Source organism: Ammodytes marinus (assembly GCF_949987685.1).
Source record: "Ammodytes marinus genome assembly, chromosome: 22".
NCBI lineage: Eukaryota > Metazoa > Chordata > Actinopteri > Uranoscopiformes > Ammodytidae > Ammodytes > Ammodytes marinus.
In genome coordinates this window covers 404,803-418,539 of record NC_137226.1, presented here as the reverse complement: position 1 = coordinate 418,539, position 13,737 = coordinate 404,803, and the positions used below count along the sequence as shown (strand labels likewise).

The following is a 13,737-nucleotide window of genomic DNA, read 5'->3' as shown; positions in this document are numbered from 1 at the left end:
CCAGAGATCAGAACTCTGCAGTTCTGACACATAAAACACCTCAAACTCAACCAAACTATAACAACAACAACAACAACAACCCTCTCACTGTCTCACATGTGCTGTGAAGCAATATGCAGGCAAAACACAGAACACAAATCACAAAATAATGCAACAAAGAAAACTAAAATCTCTCTCTCTTTTTTTTTTTTTTTTTTTTTTAAACACAGAACTCTCCACTGTCAACAAAACACAACCAAAATTGAGGCCCAACTCTGCCCTTATGCTTTGTTCACAAGAAAGGAAAAGTTTCAAAGGAGTTAAAACCTGCTGGAGAAAAAGAAAAATTAGTACAAATGAATGCAATGTAGGAAAAGCTTTGAGGGAATTTGCTATACAGTAAGTGGGCTATCAGTGGGCAAGGGCAATAGCTTGTGTGGTGTGCAAAAGGTGTCGGTGCATCTGTGAAACAAAGCCAAAGAGATGCCTGGGGGGGGGGGGGAGCATTTACATCAAACTGTGGCTGAAATGTTCAGTAGGCTAAGAAATGTAAAAGCATAGGTGTCTGTGCTTTTGAGAAGTAAAATGGGCAAGTCGGCTGGACCTAGAGAATGTGATTTTAAAAGATCAAAGGTTACTGTGCATGTTTATCCGGGGTGTAAAGAGATGTAAATGAGTGAGTTGGCTTGAACCAGGAAATGTAGTTTTTAAAGCAGATCAACTAGTCCCCTTTCTAAAAGGAGGCAAGATGTAACCAAAATTAATGCTAGAAACGTGGCAAAAGTGACACATGCATGTATACAGGCTAGGCCAGCTAAGACAGCAAAAATGTGAGTAGCCTTCTTGCTACAGAGGATCCATGTATACACAGGAGGTGTAATCAAGGCATTTGTTAACAGAGTCAACTTAGGTGGCAGTGTCCCTGTCGTGCTGAAGGGAGACTGAAAAAAACAGACAGAACAAATTATTTTAGAGATGGGAAGAAAACAGCATTAAATCAGGCAAGTTTAGCAAAAGTCCCCAAAGTCAGGAAAAACATTGGGGGAAAACACAGTCAATCCCAGTAATTTACACATGGTGAACACAAGACAAAAGGCCATGGTCAGGACGGAGGATTAGACAAAAGGAAGATGCAAATGATGAGATGGTTGAACTAAGCAAAACACAGGGAGGATACCACACCTTGGAAGTGGGCCATAGCAGACGAATAATAACAAGAGAAATACTCTAAGCAGAAGGTAAAAATGGCCACCTTGGTTGGCCCAAAAGTGTTTAAAAGTAAATTGGTAAAATAGCGAACCTGAAAGCCTACATTCGACTGAGGCATATCCATAAGCTAGGCTAGATAGAAGAGCAGACATTCACAACAGTGACCTAGGGAATCGTCGCTTACCAACTGGAAGAGTGTTTGACGCTGCTCCTCTGCTGGAGAGAGCAGCGGAAATGAACATGGAGCCAAAAGAGCCCACAGGAAAAGCCTCTGAAAGAAATCACACACTAGCAAAATCAAGTGAAAACACGTCAACCAGCCCCGAAGGCCGGCTCCTGTTTTTTGCGTGTGGCTAGGTCAGCCACAGAAAATGACTTTGCACAATGTTCCCTTCAACAGGACAACTCCAAACTCAAAAAGGAATTTAAAACAGATAGGCAGCTAGCTTTAGACAAAGTTAATGGCAAGGCCATCTGAACAGGGAATTAAATGGTAGCTAAAAGACATATGATGCCTCAATATCCTAAGGCTACAGGCCTGAATGCTAAAAGTAAATGGTTCGAAGCGTCCTGTGGAGCCTTCGCTAGTCAATTGTCACCACCACGGATGGGGCAATCTCGCTTCCAGTGCCCGGATTTCTTACAATGGAAACAAGTATCGCGGACAACTTTGTTATTACGAGATTTGTAGTTGTTTGAATTGTAGTTCTTATTTTGTCTGAAGCGGCCATTTTGGTCCCGCCCTCTCTCGTTTGGCGTGCCCTGAAACATCGCGAGGGACGAAGCATGTCTTTGTTGTTCCTCTGCTAACATTGCAAGGGTTGAAGACACCTCGAGGCTAGCTTTGTGCTTTGCCGTTGCTTTCTCTTCCAACGTCTCCTCATCCTGCTGCATTAGAAACTGTTCCACGTGGTCTGCGTAGTCCTCGATCAGCTGCATCTTTGCATTAACCCATGAAACACACAACTTTTTAATCATATCAGCATTTCTTTTGTGCATACCGCTAAAATATGCGTTACGTAAGTGAGCTTCATATGCTGTAACCAGTCCTTCGTTCAGATAAGGCAAGGTAGATAAAGGACTCGTTGGTGCTGGCTGGAGCATGGGGAGGGCACAAGCAGCGTTAGTGGTAAAATCAGGATTTGTACTCACCAGGGGAAGCTGAATCGGCTGTGGTTGGAATGACAAACCTGAGCGTGTAAGAGAAGCGGGCACAATGGGGGGCTCTTTTCCGGGCTTTAGCCCTCCGCTTTGGTGGAGCTGTGCCAGAGGATACAGTGGCAATGCATTGTCGTAAGGCGGTGGGTTGGGGTTGGCAACGCTGATGGTGACGGTGTTGCCGGCCGACTCTGTGGGTGCGTCCGCCGAGGGAAGCACTGGGGCCGGAGCTTCTTGTATTGTGGGGACAACCGCTGTTGGGACAGGGTGGGTCGGTGCTGCTGGTGTGAGGCCTGCGGGCAATACCGCCGCTGTCCGTCGGAGCGGGCCAGGGCTTCTTGTATCATGTAAATCGTCCTGTAGTTTAAGGCACTGGGAGACACAGTTAATCTTATCTTCAACGGCTGGCTGACACTTATTAGCCCGCCGATTAGCCTCTTCAGACCAGTGGGTAAATGCCAGCCAGTCGGCCCGGAAACGTTTAGACTTCCGTTTGTGACTACTTTGTTCTTCAGCTCCTTGTAACTGTGCTTTCAGCAGCTTGAGCTGAGCGACGCTAAAACTACCCCCTATTGGAAAACCAAAGCGATGCCAATCTTGCATCTGTGTCACAGCTGAATCCCCATAATTCGTTCGCATATATTGTATACAAGGCGAATTTGGAGTGACTAACTCGGCTCGTTTGCTAAAAATCATCCCCATTGTTATAAACACAGAAATAAGCCCACAATTTTCTTACCTTTTCCTTGTGGTACCGTGGCTAGTTAACACAAAGCAAAACAGAATGAAAAACAACAAGACAATACAAAAAACAAAGACAAACAATAAAACACTTATGAAATTTCAAAATTCTTGCTATTTGATCGAAAACAAGCCCCACCAACACAAATATCTTGGTCTGTAAAAGGGTTAACAATTCTAGTTTAATCTCCCAGAAGGACCTGTTTAATAATTCAGGCTTTCCAAGAAAACTAAAATCTCTCTCTCTCTCTCTTTTTTTTTTTTTTTTTTTTTGTAAAAGTTTTAAAGGAGTTAAAACCTGCTGGAGAAAAGAAAATTAGTACAAATGAAAGCACTGTCCAGCTGCTTGTCCCGGTCCGTCAACCGAACAAGTAACATTACCAATTACTAAACTACCTAAAACCTTCCTCTCAACCTGCTCAGTTCAACTTGAACAAATAAGACTAATTCGTCAATTCCAGTCCAGTGCTTGGCGGAAGGCCATTCAGATGCATTAACAGTCACACAGCACCCGGGCCGAAGCTAACTCGTGGCTGTTCACTTTGGCGTTCTAGCTTTATTACATTAATGGTTAATTAAAGTTCATGCTCACTACCAAGTAAATTTAAACGGGAGAGTTTCGCTCCGACTGTAGTGTAAAAATTCCTACAGAGATGTCCTTAGAAGTAATCCTTTAACCCAATTGTTGTTGCTTTAAAACAAAACATATTCTCACATACCGATTCGGAGGAGATGACAGAGTTCCCCACGGGCCGGCCAACAGAGGTCCTCTCTGTCCCGAAATGGAAGGGCTTGCTGTTGTCCGGTCCCGTGGACCCTCTGCCGGTGTTCTCCTTCCTGGAATTAACTCGCCAATTACTGTGGTGAGAAAAGTCAAGCAAACGGTGATATAGTGTATAGCATCAGGTTTATTTTCAATCAAGAATAGCAAGAATTCTCCGCGGAGAGGTCACCGGTTCCAACACACGTAAGTATGTTACAAGAAGTGACGACTTCTTCCTTAAAACGCCATGTATTTAAGGAACATTTGCCCCCCAGGGGGGGAGGCGTCTAACAATGGTTCGAAAGGGGAGACAGGTAGAGAGGCAGACAGTTCTAATGTACCTACTTAACCATGGGAGGAGTTTGGGCATAGGACAATAGGAGTAATTGTGAATAAGTTAAACATAGGCGTGGCTGTCCGAGTGGTGGTTTGGGCAATCTACATCTCAGTTTCAGTCACAAACAAACATGCAGTATATCCAATTACACTTATAAGTCTATATAAAACAATGGTTAAGTAAGCATTTCAATATATGAGTTCAGAGATATGTCATATGCAATATTTCCCACTACAGCAGTACCTTCACACAGCTACAGAGAGTGTTTTCATGTCTCTCTCTACCGGAGGATTATCTGCACTTTCACTACTGTAAAGTAAGCAATGCCACCGTACTCTGTTACAAGAATACAGGATTTAATTAAATTATTTGGCCAGAGCGATACAATCTGCTTTTTGCATTTCAATCAGTTTTTGTTATGCTCTGAAAACAAGCATACACTACAGTTGCTCAGACCATATATTCCACATATTTGTGCTATTTATTTTCTAGCATTGAGAGCATGCCAGTATTTGAGCACACTGTCTGTTAGACTAAGAATTAAGGTGGACCTCTGCTGAATCTTTTATTTTTTTAAAGCCTACGTGACGAAAGCAATTTTTGTTTTGTTTTCCCTACTCTACAGAAAATGTACTGAACCTTAACGCCCATTACAACCCTACTAGTGGGACATTGGCCCATTGCAACAATCCATATGTGCACAATAATGAACTAATACTGTATTTCTGTTCATTTCTTAAAGATGGATTAGTTTGTGGAGGAGACATTCAGAGAATGGAGCCTGGCTGAGTTGGTCCCTGCATCTGAAGGTATGTAAATTAACATCATGTTTGGGGAAACTTATTGCTGATATTTGAATTACATTGTTATTGCAAAACAATTTGCTGTTTCATGTGTCTTTAGGACGGAGATGTTGGTTCATCATCCATCAACACTAATAATGGCACTCAGAATCAATTGACTTTGAATCAAATACAGTGGCTTGCAAAAGTATTCATACCCCTTGACATTTTCCACATTTTGTCACGTTACAACCACATACGTACATTTATTTTATTAGGATTGTATGTGATAAACCAACACAAAGTGGTGCAACACTAAAAAGTGCTGTCTTGGGTTGGGTTGTTTTTGTAAACAAATTGCTGGGTTATTTATGTTGGGTCAAAATGCTGGGTTGTTTGGGGCACTTTAAACACATTGCTGGGTTATTTATGTTGGGTCAAAATGCTGGGTTGTTTGGGGCACTTTAAACACACTGCTGGGTTATTTATGTTGGGTCAAAATGCTGGGTTGTTTGGGGCACTTTAAACACACTGCTGGGTTATTGATGTTGGGTCGAAGTGCTGGGTTGTTTGGGGCACTGTAAACACACTGCTGGGTTATTCTGCTGGGTAAATGGGGCAGTGAGGGGTTAAATCGCAGTTGAACATCTGGTTGGGTTATTTTGACCCAGCTGTTGGTTCATTCATTTTCCCGCTCCTCCATCTCATCGTCGAACAGAACTTTCTGGATCTTTTGGTCGGACACGACAGGATTTTATGGTAGGTTACTGTGAATATTTATACCTATATTTGTGTTAATTACCTTCATATATATATTTGTAACGTTATGTTAACCGCATGATCTTGAGACCAGTTTATTGTAAGTAATAAAAACAAGCAAAGATAGAAACTGAAATCAGTGGTTTAGTCTGTGAGAATGTAGGCTAACTACACATTTAACTTTAGCTCATTAGCTACTACCAGAGCTACTTTCAGGGCTCTGCCGAATACATCACAAGCTATTTTTAATTTTACAATTTAATGTGTGGCGGCCTCTTGTCCTTCTGCACAAATAGTGTATTGGCTAGCTAAGTGACCTACATTAACCGTTAGCTCGCGAGCTATCCGCTAGCTAACGGCTAACCTCTACTAGCCATTGGTAGCGCTAACCGCTAACACCAGCTTTACTTTACTCTGATGTTCAGCACACTAGCTAACCATTAGCTTCAGTAAACCATGGACCTATTATAAAGGGGGCAGTACCGGGCAGTACAGTACAGTGTGGTTTGAACAATTGCGGTGCTGTAATAGGTTCATGAGCTGCCGTGAGCATCGCCGGTTTGTTTTGAAAGCAGCGCGGGGTTAACCTTTGACTCCTCTGTCATAAAGAGCGAGTATGACAGCTGATCCTGACTGCTAAACGGAGAGCAACCATACAAACAAACAAACTAAAGGGATTTATTGAACTGAATCAGGCATTGTTCATGTAAGACTAATTTTCTATATAAATCCAAGGAGAGGTATTCAGGTGGGAATTATGAGAAACATATTTTAGTGGAGCTAAAAACAGCAGCAGGTAAACCTAGGTTTGAACAAGTAAATATCATGTGAATGTGAACTGTGAATAGTGGAAAACATCAATGTTGCTGAATTAAGATGAATGCAATTTTTGTGAATTTCTAATTTACTTAATGTGAAATTTCGTTCTAGGTTTTTGACTGAGTTTGGGACTGATACAGATGGACAGTTCTGTGACAGAGTTACCAGAATGGCAGCTTAAAAAGGTAAGTTTATTTTCATTTAGGCCTACATATACCGTTGAGATGTTATTATGAAGGGACAGAAAGCAAAATGTACTGGCTTGCTAAATCATTATTATTATTAATATCATATATTATTCAGTATAAACTGTGTTCGAAGTGAACAACATGTTGGGTTTTTTATTGTATTTTGATCTGCATCACATTCTATATACTACTAGATTTTTGTCTGAGTGATCTTTCAAATGGACATATCTTCTCATAGGAGACAGAGAGAGGGGCTGTTGAAGAGTAGGCCTACTGTTTGTCCGTTTATTAATATACAGTTTAAGTGTGTTTGCTGACAGTATTTTCGGCATCAATGGTTATGTGTGCGTCCATAGAACCGTGAGTATTATTTACATGGTTGTAAGATTGTATATTGTATTATTGTAATGTATCTGCCCGCTCTGGAGTCTTGTATAATGAGATCAGTTATTTGAGTTAACCATGTGTTATGGCCAGTATGTTATATGTGTTAATGTTGATGCACATGTTTACTGTTAAGTTTTATAGAACTTATTGGAGTCACCTTATTTAATATTTTGGATTTTCTGTAATTGTGTTCACATCTGGTTAACATAGGAATTAGTGCATATTGGTTAATCTGTACATAATGTTTGGCAGAGCATTTAACTTCTGTTCATGATAATAATGTATATTATTTTAGACTGATTATATTATTTTATGTTTCTGTTTAAGTTTTCTTTATTTGTCAATTGTACACAAGGCACATTGAAATTCATCTTTTCGCATATCCCCTCTCAAGTAACCACACTTCGGAGCAGGGTCAGCCATAGTACAGCGCCCCTGGAGCAGTTTGGGGTTAAGTGTCTTGCTCAAGGACACAATGGTAGAGATGGTGGTAGATGCAATACCAGCCTCTGCTAGGTGCCGGGGATCGAACCAGCGACATCATGGTTACTGATCGGCCTCCTTACCTCTTGGCCAGGGGTGTCAAACTCATTTTGGTTCGAGGGCCACATACTCTGATCTCAAGTGGGCCGGACCAGTAAAATAATGGCAAAATAACGTACATATGTCAAATCCAAATCTTTAGCTTTGTTTTTCAGTTATATGCTTTATAACTCAGCCTACATATGTAACATATGTAAATTTTGGGGGTATTTTGCTCAAAGATGCCAATACGCACTAATGAAATAAACAACTATTTATTTGAATACACAAATACAACAGGCACTGACCTTACAGTTGTCCAATTTTGTTTACTATATGTACAGGGACACATTTTGTGCAAACATGCAGACAGTACAAAATACAATTAAATAAAAGTGCAACTTCTACTGTTTTGATTTATTTTTAAATACAGAGGTTATTTGTTGTTTTGGAATATGTTTTTCCCAATTTAATTTAAATTTAATTTAACTTACTTTTTTTTTAAATGCTCAAAAATGTGTGCTCTACAAGTCGCGGGCCGGATGTTTGACACCACTGCCTTAGACACTTGACACAATCAATCATCAATATTAGCATGCTATTTGGCCACATATATTGGCCTATTTACAGCCCTCAGAAAACTGACAGCTCTTCTTAGATGCAAGTTCATCAATTCATGGCTTAAAATCCTGAGCTGTAGAACTTTCAGCAGACATTCCTAGCTGTAAGCCACGTAAGTTTCCTAACAGTTGGGAGCGTATGCAACGTGCGGATATGGCACAGGCTCCATGAAGGAAAAAAAAAAAAAAAGTTTTCTTTTTTTTTTTTTTTTCAGAATTGATTCAAATCGGCCGAATTGATTCGCGGGCCACATTAAAACGTGTCGCGTGCCACATCTGGCCCGCGGGCCTTGAGTTTGACACATGTGCTCTAGGCCATCCTACCACCCCAGAACAGAACCACACACACACACACTACACACCTGCTTGCAAACTGTTCAATAAATCTGTGAAGAGATAATCCTCGTTCCCTTGCATTCTTACCGATGCACCACAGTGGTTACAAACTCCTAACCAACAAGCATACATTTATTACACTCTTAATGCAGAAGATTGACTGATGCTTATGTTTAGCATTTACACATTATGAACACACGTGAAAACACTCAAAGTTTCTATAATATAAAGTAAACTAACTTCAGGCTCTGTAAATGTAAACAATCCCCCTCCCCTGAAACTGCACCTTTAAAATAAAATTGGAAAAAATCCACCAGCAGTTGTAATGGCAAATAAAGACCAGAAGAGGGCGCTATGCTTTAACACATGTTGAGGTGATGCTGCAGTTTACTGTCACAATCCTCCGGTCACATGTGGAGCAACATGAACCCTCTCTTACTGTTACCAGTTACACATGAGGAATATGGTTCTGATGCTTTGACCAGTGGTATGCTGCAACTTATCAGAGGTGTGTGTGTGTGTGTGTGTGTGTGTGTGTGTGTGTTAGAGGTTCAGTAATCATGGCTTCATGGTGGGTTAAATAGTGGCCTAATCTGTCACCACAAATAAAAGCTTGATTAAATACATGAGGGAATCACATATGAGATGTATTCTTGCCCCCAGGAGGAAAGGTCTGTTGGGCTTCACTCTGTGGAGAAATGAAGAGGCAGAGCATGTGGCTATAGATGGGAACATGTTGTTTTAATAATAAGGTTAAAGAGGTTTCTTTAAACTCAAATTAACTTGTGTATATCCAGCAAAACAAAAATACATTTGAGAAGGTTGGACTTGATATTGAATATTCTTTTTATCGTTGTGTGCCGGCCTATAGCAGAATGTTATGGGCGGATCTTAAGCTCTTTATAAGATGGAAAACCAGGCAAACAGTCTAATTACAGGATAAGACATTCTTCTAAACAATCATGTTGCTAGCTATGGTGGGTCCCCTTTGTTTACTTACCCGTTTACAGAGCCTAGACTGTGTATTAACACCAGATTAACACAACAACCTTATGGACAGGTAGTGGATTGTGATGAAATATTCACTGATTTTGACTAGTGGTGATTTGGCTCCACCTTTCAGAAAAGTAAGGCCATGTTATGCTGTGTTTTTGAGGAACGACTTATGGACTGATGACACTTTATTTTCATTAAGGCCTTTGTATGTATTCCTATATAATATGTTTGTAATATATCTCTGATCAGATCAATAGTTCTAACAGTTAGATTTATCAAACACTTAAAGGAGAAGGAAGTGATATTTTCTTGTTGATATACGTGTTAAATCTCTCTATATTCATACAGCAATCACTTTCTATCTATCTATCTATCTATCTATCTATCCATCTATCCATCTATCCATCTATCCATCTATCCATCTATCCATCTATCCATCTATCCATCTATCCATCTATCCATCTATCCATCTATCCATCTATCCATCTATCCATCTATCCATCTATCCATCCATCCATCCATCCATCCATCCTAAACAGTATGCACAGTTCATAACACAGGTCTCCCAGTCGTTTTTATCCAATCAGGAGACAGAGTGCTATAAAGAGGCGGGGTCTCTGTGCCCGTGAACGATGACTCGCTGCTCTCCATCACGGCACTATCTGTGTGTTCATGTGGTGGTGACGTAGGGACGAGGGAGGGGACTGCTCTGTGTGTTCATGTGGTGGTGACGTAGGGACGAGGGAGGGGGCTGCTGTGTGTTCATGTGGTGGTGACGTAGGGACGAGGGAGGGGACTGCTCTGTGTGTTCATGTGGTGGTGACGTAGGGACGAGGGAGGGGACTGCAGACGGCTGTGTGTTCATGTGGTGGTGACGTAGGGACGAGGGAGGGGACTGCAGACGGCTGTGTGTTCATGTGGTGGTGACGTAGGGACGAGGGAGGGGACTGCAGACGGCTGTGTGTTCATGTGGTGGTGACGTAGGGACTGCAGTGTGTGTGTGTGTGTGTTGGCTAACTGCTAGCCACTGACAGGAAGTTAGCTAAAAGAACCAAATCACTGACTGAACCTTTAAGACTTGACTTGACACTTAGACTCTTTCTGACTTTCTTTCTTCATGTCTTTCAACTTATATATAATTCTTCAGCAAGAAACTATTCAAACTTATAAATATTGCACATATTTCAAAGCCTTTACGTTGTGTGTATTCAACTGTTCAACTCATTTCATACTAATGAGACCTTTTCAAGTTGGTCCAAGCCGTCATACTCAGCTATCCAGTTTAGCATTTTCAGCATCCAGTATTCATTTTTTTTATTTAAGTTTATTACACTCTTAATGCAGAAGATTGACTCATGCTTATGTTTAGCATTTACACATTATGAACACACATGAAAACACTCAGTTTCTATAATATAAAATATGAAGCGAAGACATTTCTCAATCAAATTTGTTTTTATTGATTCATTAAAAAGCAGGAAGTAGCAGAATAAGATTCAGAGCTCCAATATGTTATTAGCTGTTTAACATCTTATTAAAACAACTTTGGTTTGATTTTAATTTGACAGATTAATACATTTAACCCAAACAGCGTTGATCCATTCTGAAATGGCCAGTAATATAACTGTAAAGAAATAAATCTAATTGTTTTATATATCGATGAAAAAGAGAAAAGAGGTTCAATAAACCATCACCAAAATGATTTCACATCATTAGAACTGTTTGCACAGTCTGAGTATTACCTGGGGCTGAGATCACAGACGACCTCGTATTATATTAGGAGACTTCACCAGGTGAAACTAACTAGGGTGATGGATTCTTAACCTTTACTGATTAACACCAATCCCTAACACCAATGTACTCAAGGCTGCCCTTAGTGCCTGCGTTGAGATCTTCTTCAATGACGGTGATACCAGCCTTCATAAAAGCTAGTACAGCCTCTTTTTGGAGAGGCAGCAGGATGGCCACGATGCCAACGCCGTCATGTTTCTTGGCCCACAGGAACACTTCGTTATCTGAATCTGTGCCCTTGTTGAGGTTCACACCCTCACGCATGTACCCCTTCTTCTCATATTCCTGATACTGGCCGTAAATGGTGGAGACCCGCAGGTCGGTGATCGCTATCATGCGGTCGTTGGTCTGACGGTACCAGATGAAGACATCCGCTCCTCCTGCGTCACTGTTGGTATCTTCATCCAGACGGATGTAACCGTCATGGAAGAGGTTTAAATCTGACCTGTAGGTACCAGTGGCGGTGACATCACAGATGAAGGTCTGCTCGGATCTCTTCACCAAGATGTGGATTGAGGGAGCTCCTGGATCGTTGCGATTCAGGTCACAGCCCAGCCTCTCCCAGCCTTTACCTAAGTACTGTGCGTCCTCATCATAACCGGTTGAGACAAAAATGTCCATGATGGGAGTATTGTACTTTCCGGTGCCTTTGCGGTGCCACAGGTAGATGTCATCGCCGCCTGCTCCAGTATTGAGATTCTTATTGATCATGATGTAGCCTGCTGCGGTCAGGCCTCCGGCCATGGGATTGTTGTATGTGAGTTGAAGCTTAGTGATGGGCTGGTGGCCTCCTTTCTTGTACCAGAGAAAGATTGGATCTCCTTTGGTTCCCTGGTTCAGATTAACATTGATTTGCGTATAATCCTGCGCTTCGAGTTGAATCTCCTCAGCTTGATTAATGGACACATCAAGGTCGGTGATGTGGTCGGCCATTGTGGACAACTGTGTACAACAAAGAAGAGCTTTAGAAAACAGGATAAACAAAGGAAGATGCATGACTTTCAAGGCAAGACACAGCCTATCTTATTTCTATCTTTTCAACAACATCAAAGTAATGGATTAAGATCTGGAATAGAAGAATATAATGTCTAGAGATAAATGTGAATTAATGGTAATAAAAATATTCTGAAATACTTACGTGTGCTGAAGCTGACAGTGATTGACAGGCAGGAAGGTGAAGTCAACTGGTGAGCTGAGTTCTGATGTTCCTACCCAGAGTCTGCTGCCTTTATACAGAGACCTGGTTGTGACATCACCACTTCAGTGGAATTCTATGTCAGACCTTCCCACTTTCAAACTGACACTGTTAGGCAAGTTTGGCACCACTTTGAGGAAGAAGTATGAATCAAGACAAAAAAGAGAAAAACATGAACACCCCCCCCCCCCCACACACACACACACAAATAAACACTCACTCACATACACACACACACACACACACACACACACACACACCCACACACACACGTTTATGCTGTACCTTTGAGGACATTCATTGACATAATGCATTCCCTAGCCCCTTACCCTAACCCTAACCATCTAAACTAAATGCCTAACCCCAACCCTTACACTAACCCTAACATAAACCTAATTCATACCTGAACCTTAAAATCTAGTGTTAACCCTCAAACAGCCCTTTAAAGGTCTGTCCTTAAAACCTAGTGTTAACCCTCAAACAGCCCTTTAAAGGCCTGTCCCAAAGGGAGAACTGGACAAAAATGTCCTCAGTCTGTCTAAAACTCAAATTGAGTCTCATAAAACACACACACACACACACACACACACACACACACACACACAAATTGTCAATAAGTATTTTGACATTGATGTACAATGGCTGGAATTTAAAATGAAATGGGTGAAAGTACAATATAGCCTAATTAAAACAGTTTCAGGTAGAGTTCGGCAGATTTAAGATGATATAGGGGTGGCCACTGTTTTTCAGTTTGTGAGCTACTTTTAAAATGACCAAGTCAAAGTGAGCTACCACCTACTATTAGGGGTCAAAAGTCACGGTTCGGTACGTACCTTGGTTTTTAAGTCACGGTGCTGTTCTGTTCTGTACGGTTCTCAGTTAAGAGGAAACATGTCTGCAGAATTGCAGCCTAAAGGTATTTTCCAGTATAGAAAAGAAAAAACTGCTGCATACAACCAAAGTCTCCAATAAATATCAGCGGAGTGAGAAAGATAGGCAGACAGACTTGCCCAAATTATTGTCTAGTTAAATGTCATTCACACATCCAGTGCCACGCTAGAGCCTCCAATGTCCTGCTGGAGGAAAATAGTAGCCAGCAGAGAACCAGACCCTCCTAGGGGGGTCCGGGGCATGCCCCCCCCGGGAGATTTTTTT

General features: G+C 41.3%; 1 protein-coding gene across 1 annotated transcript; it reads right to left on the bottom strand.

The window, feature by feature from the left end:
* Window positions 1–11,032: 11,032 nt before the first annotated feature.
* Window positions 11,033–12,589, bottom strand: LOC307268310 (uncharacterized protein). The gene is made up of 2 exons (XM_080050890.1): window positions 12,526–12,589; window positions 11,033–12,329 (listed from the first exon to the last, which is right to left on the bottom strand). Exon 2 carries the CDS (start codon window positions 12,318–12,320, stop codon window positions 11,430–11,432), a length of 891 nt encoding a protein of 296 aa, XP_079907016.1. The 5' UTR covers window positions 12,321–12,329; window positions 12,526–12,589; the 3' UTR covers window positions 11,033–11,429.
* Between the last annotated feature and the right edge of the window lie 1,148 nt (window positions 12,590–13,737).

Bases quoted from the DNA above. Each gene is read 5' to 3' on its own strand.
- LOC307268310 (XM_080050890.1), bottom strand. From the start codon at position 12,320: ATGGCCGACCACATCACCGACCTTGATGTGTCCATTAATCAAGCTGAG.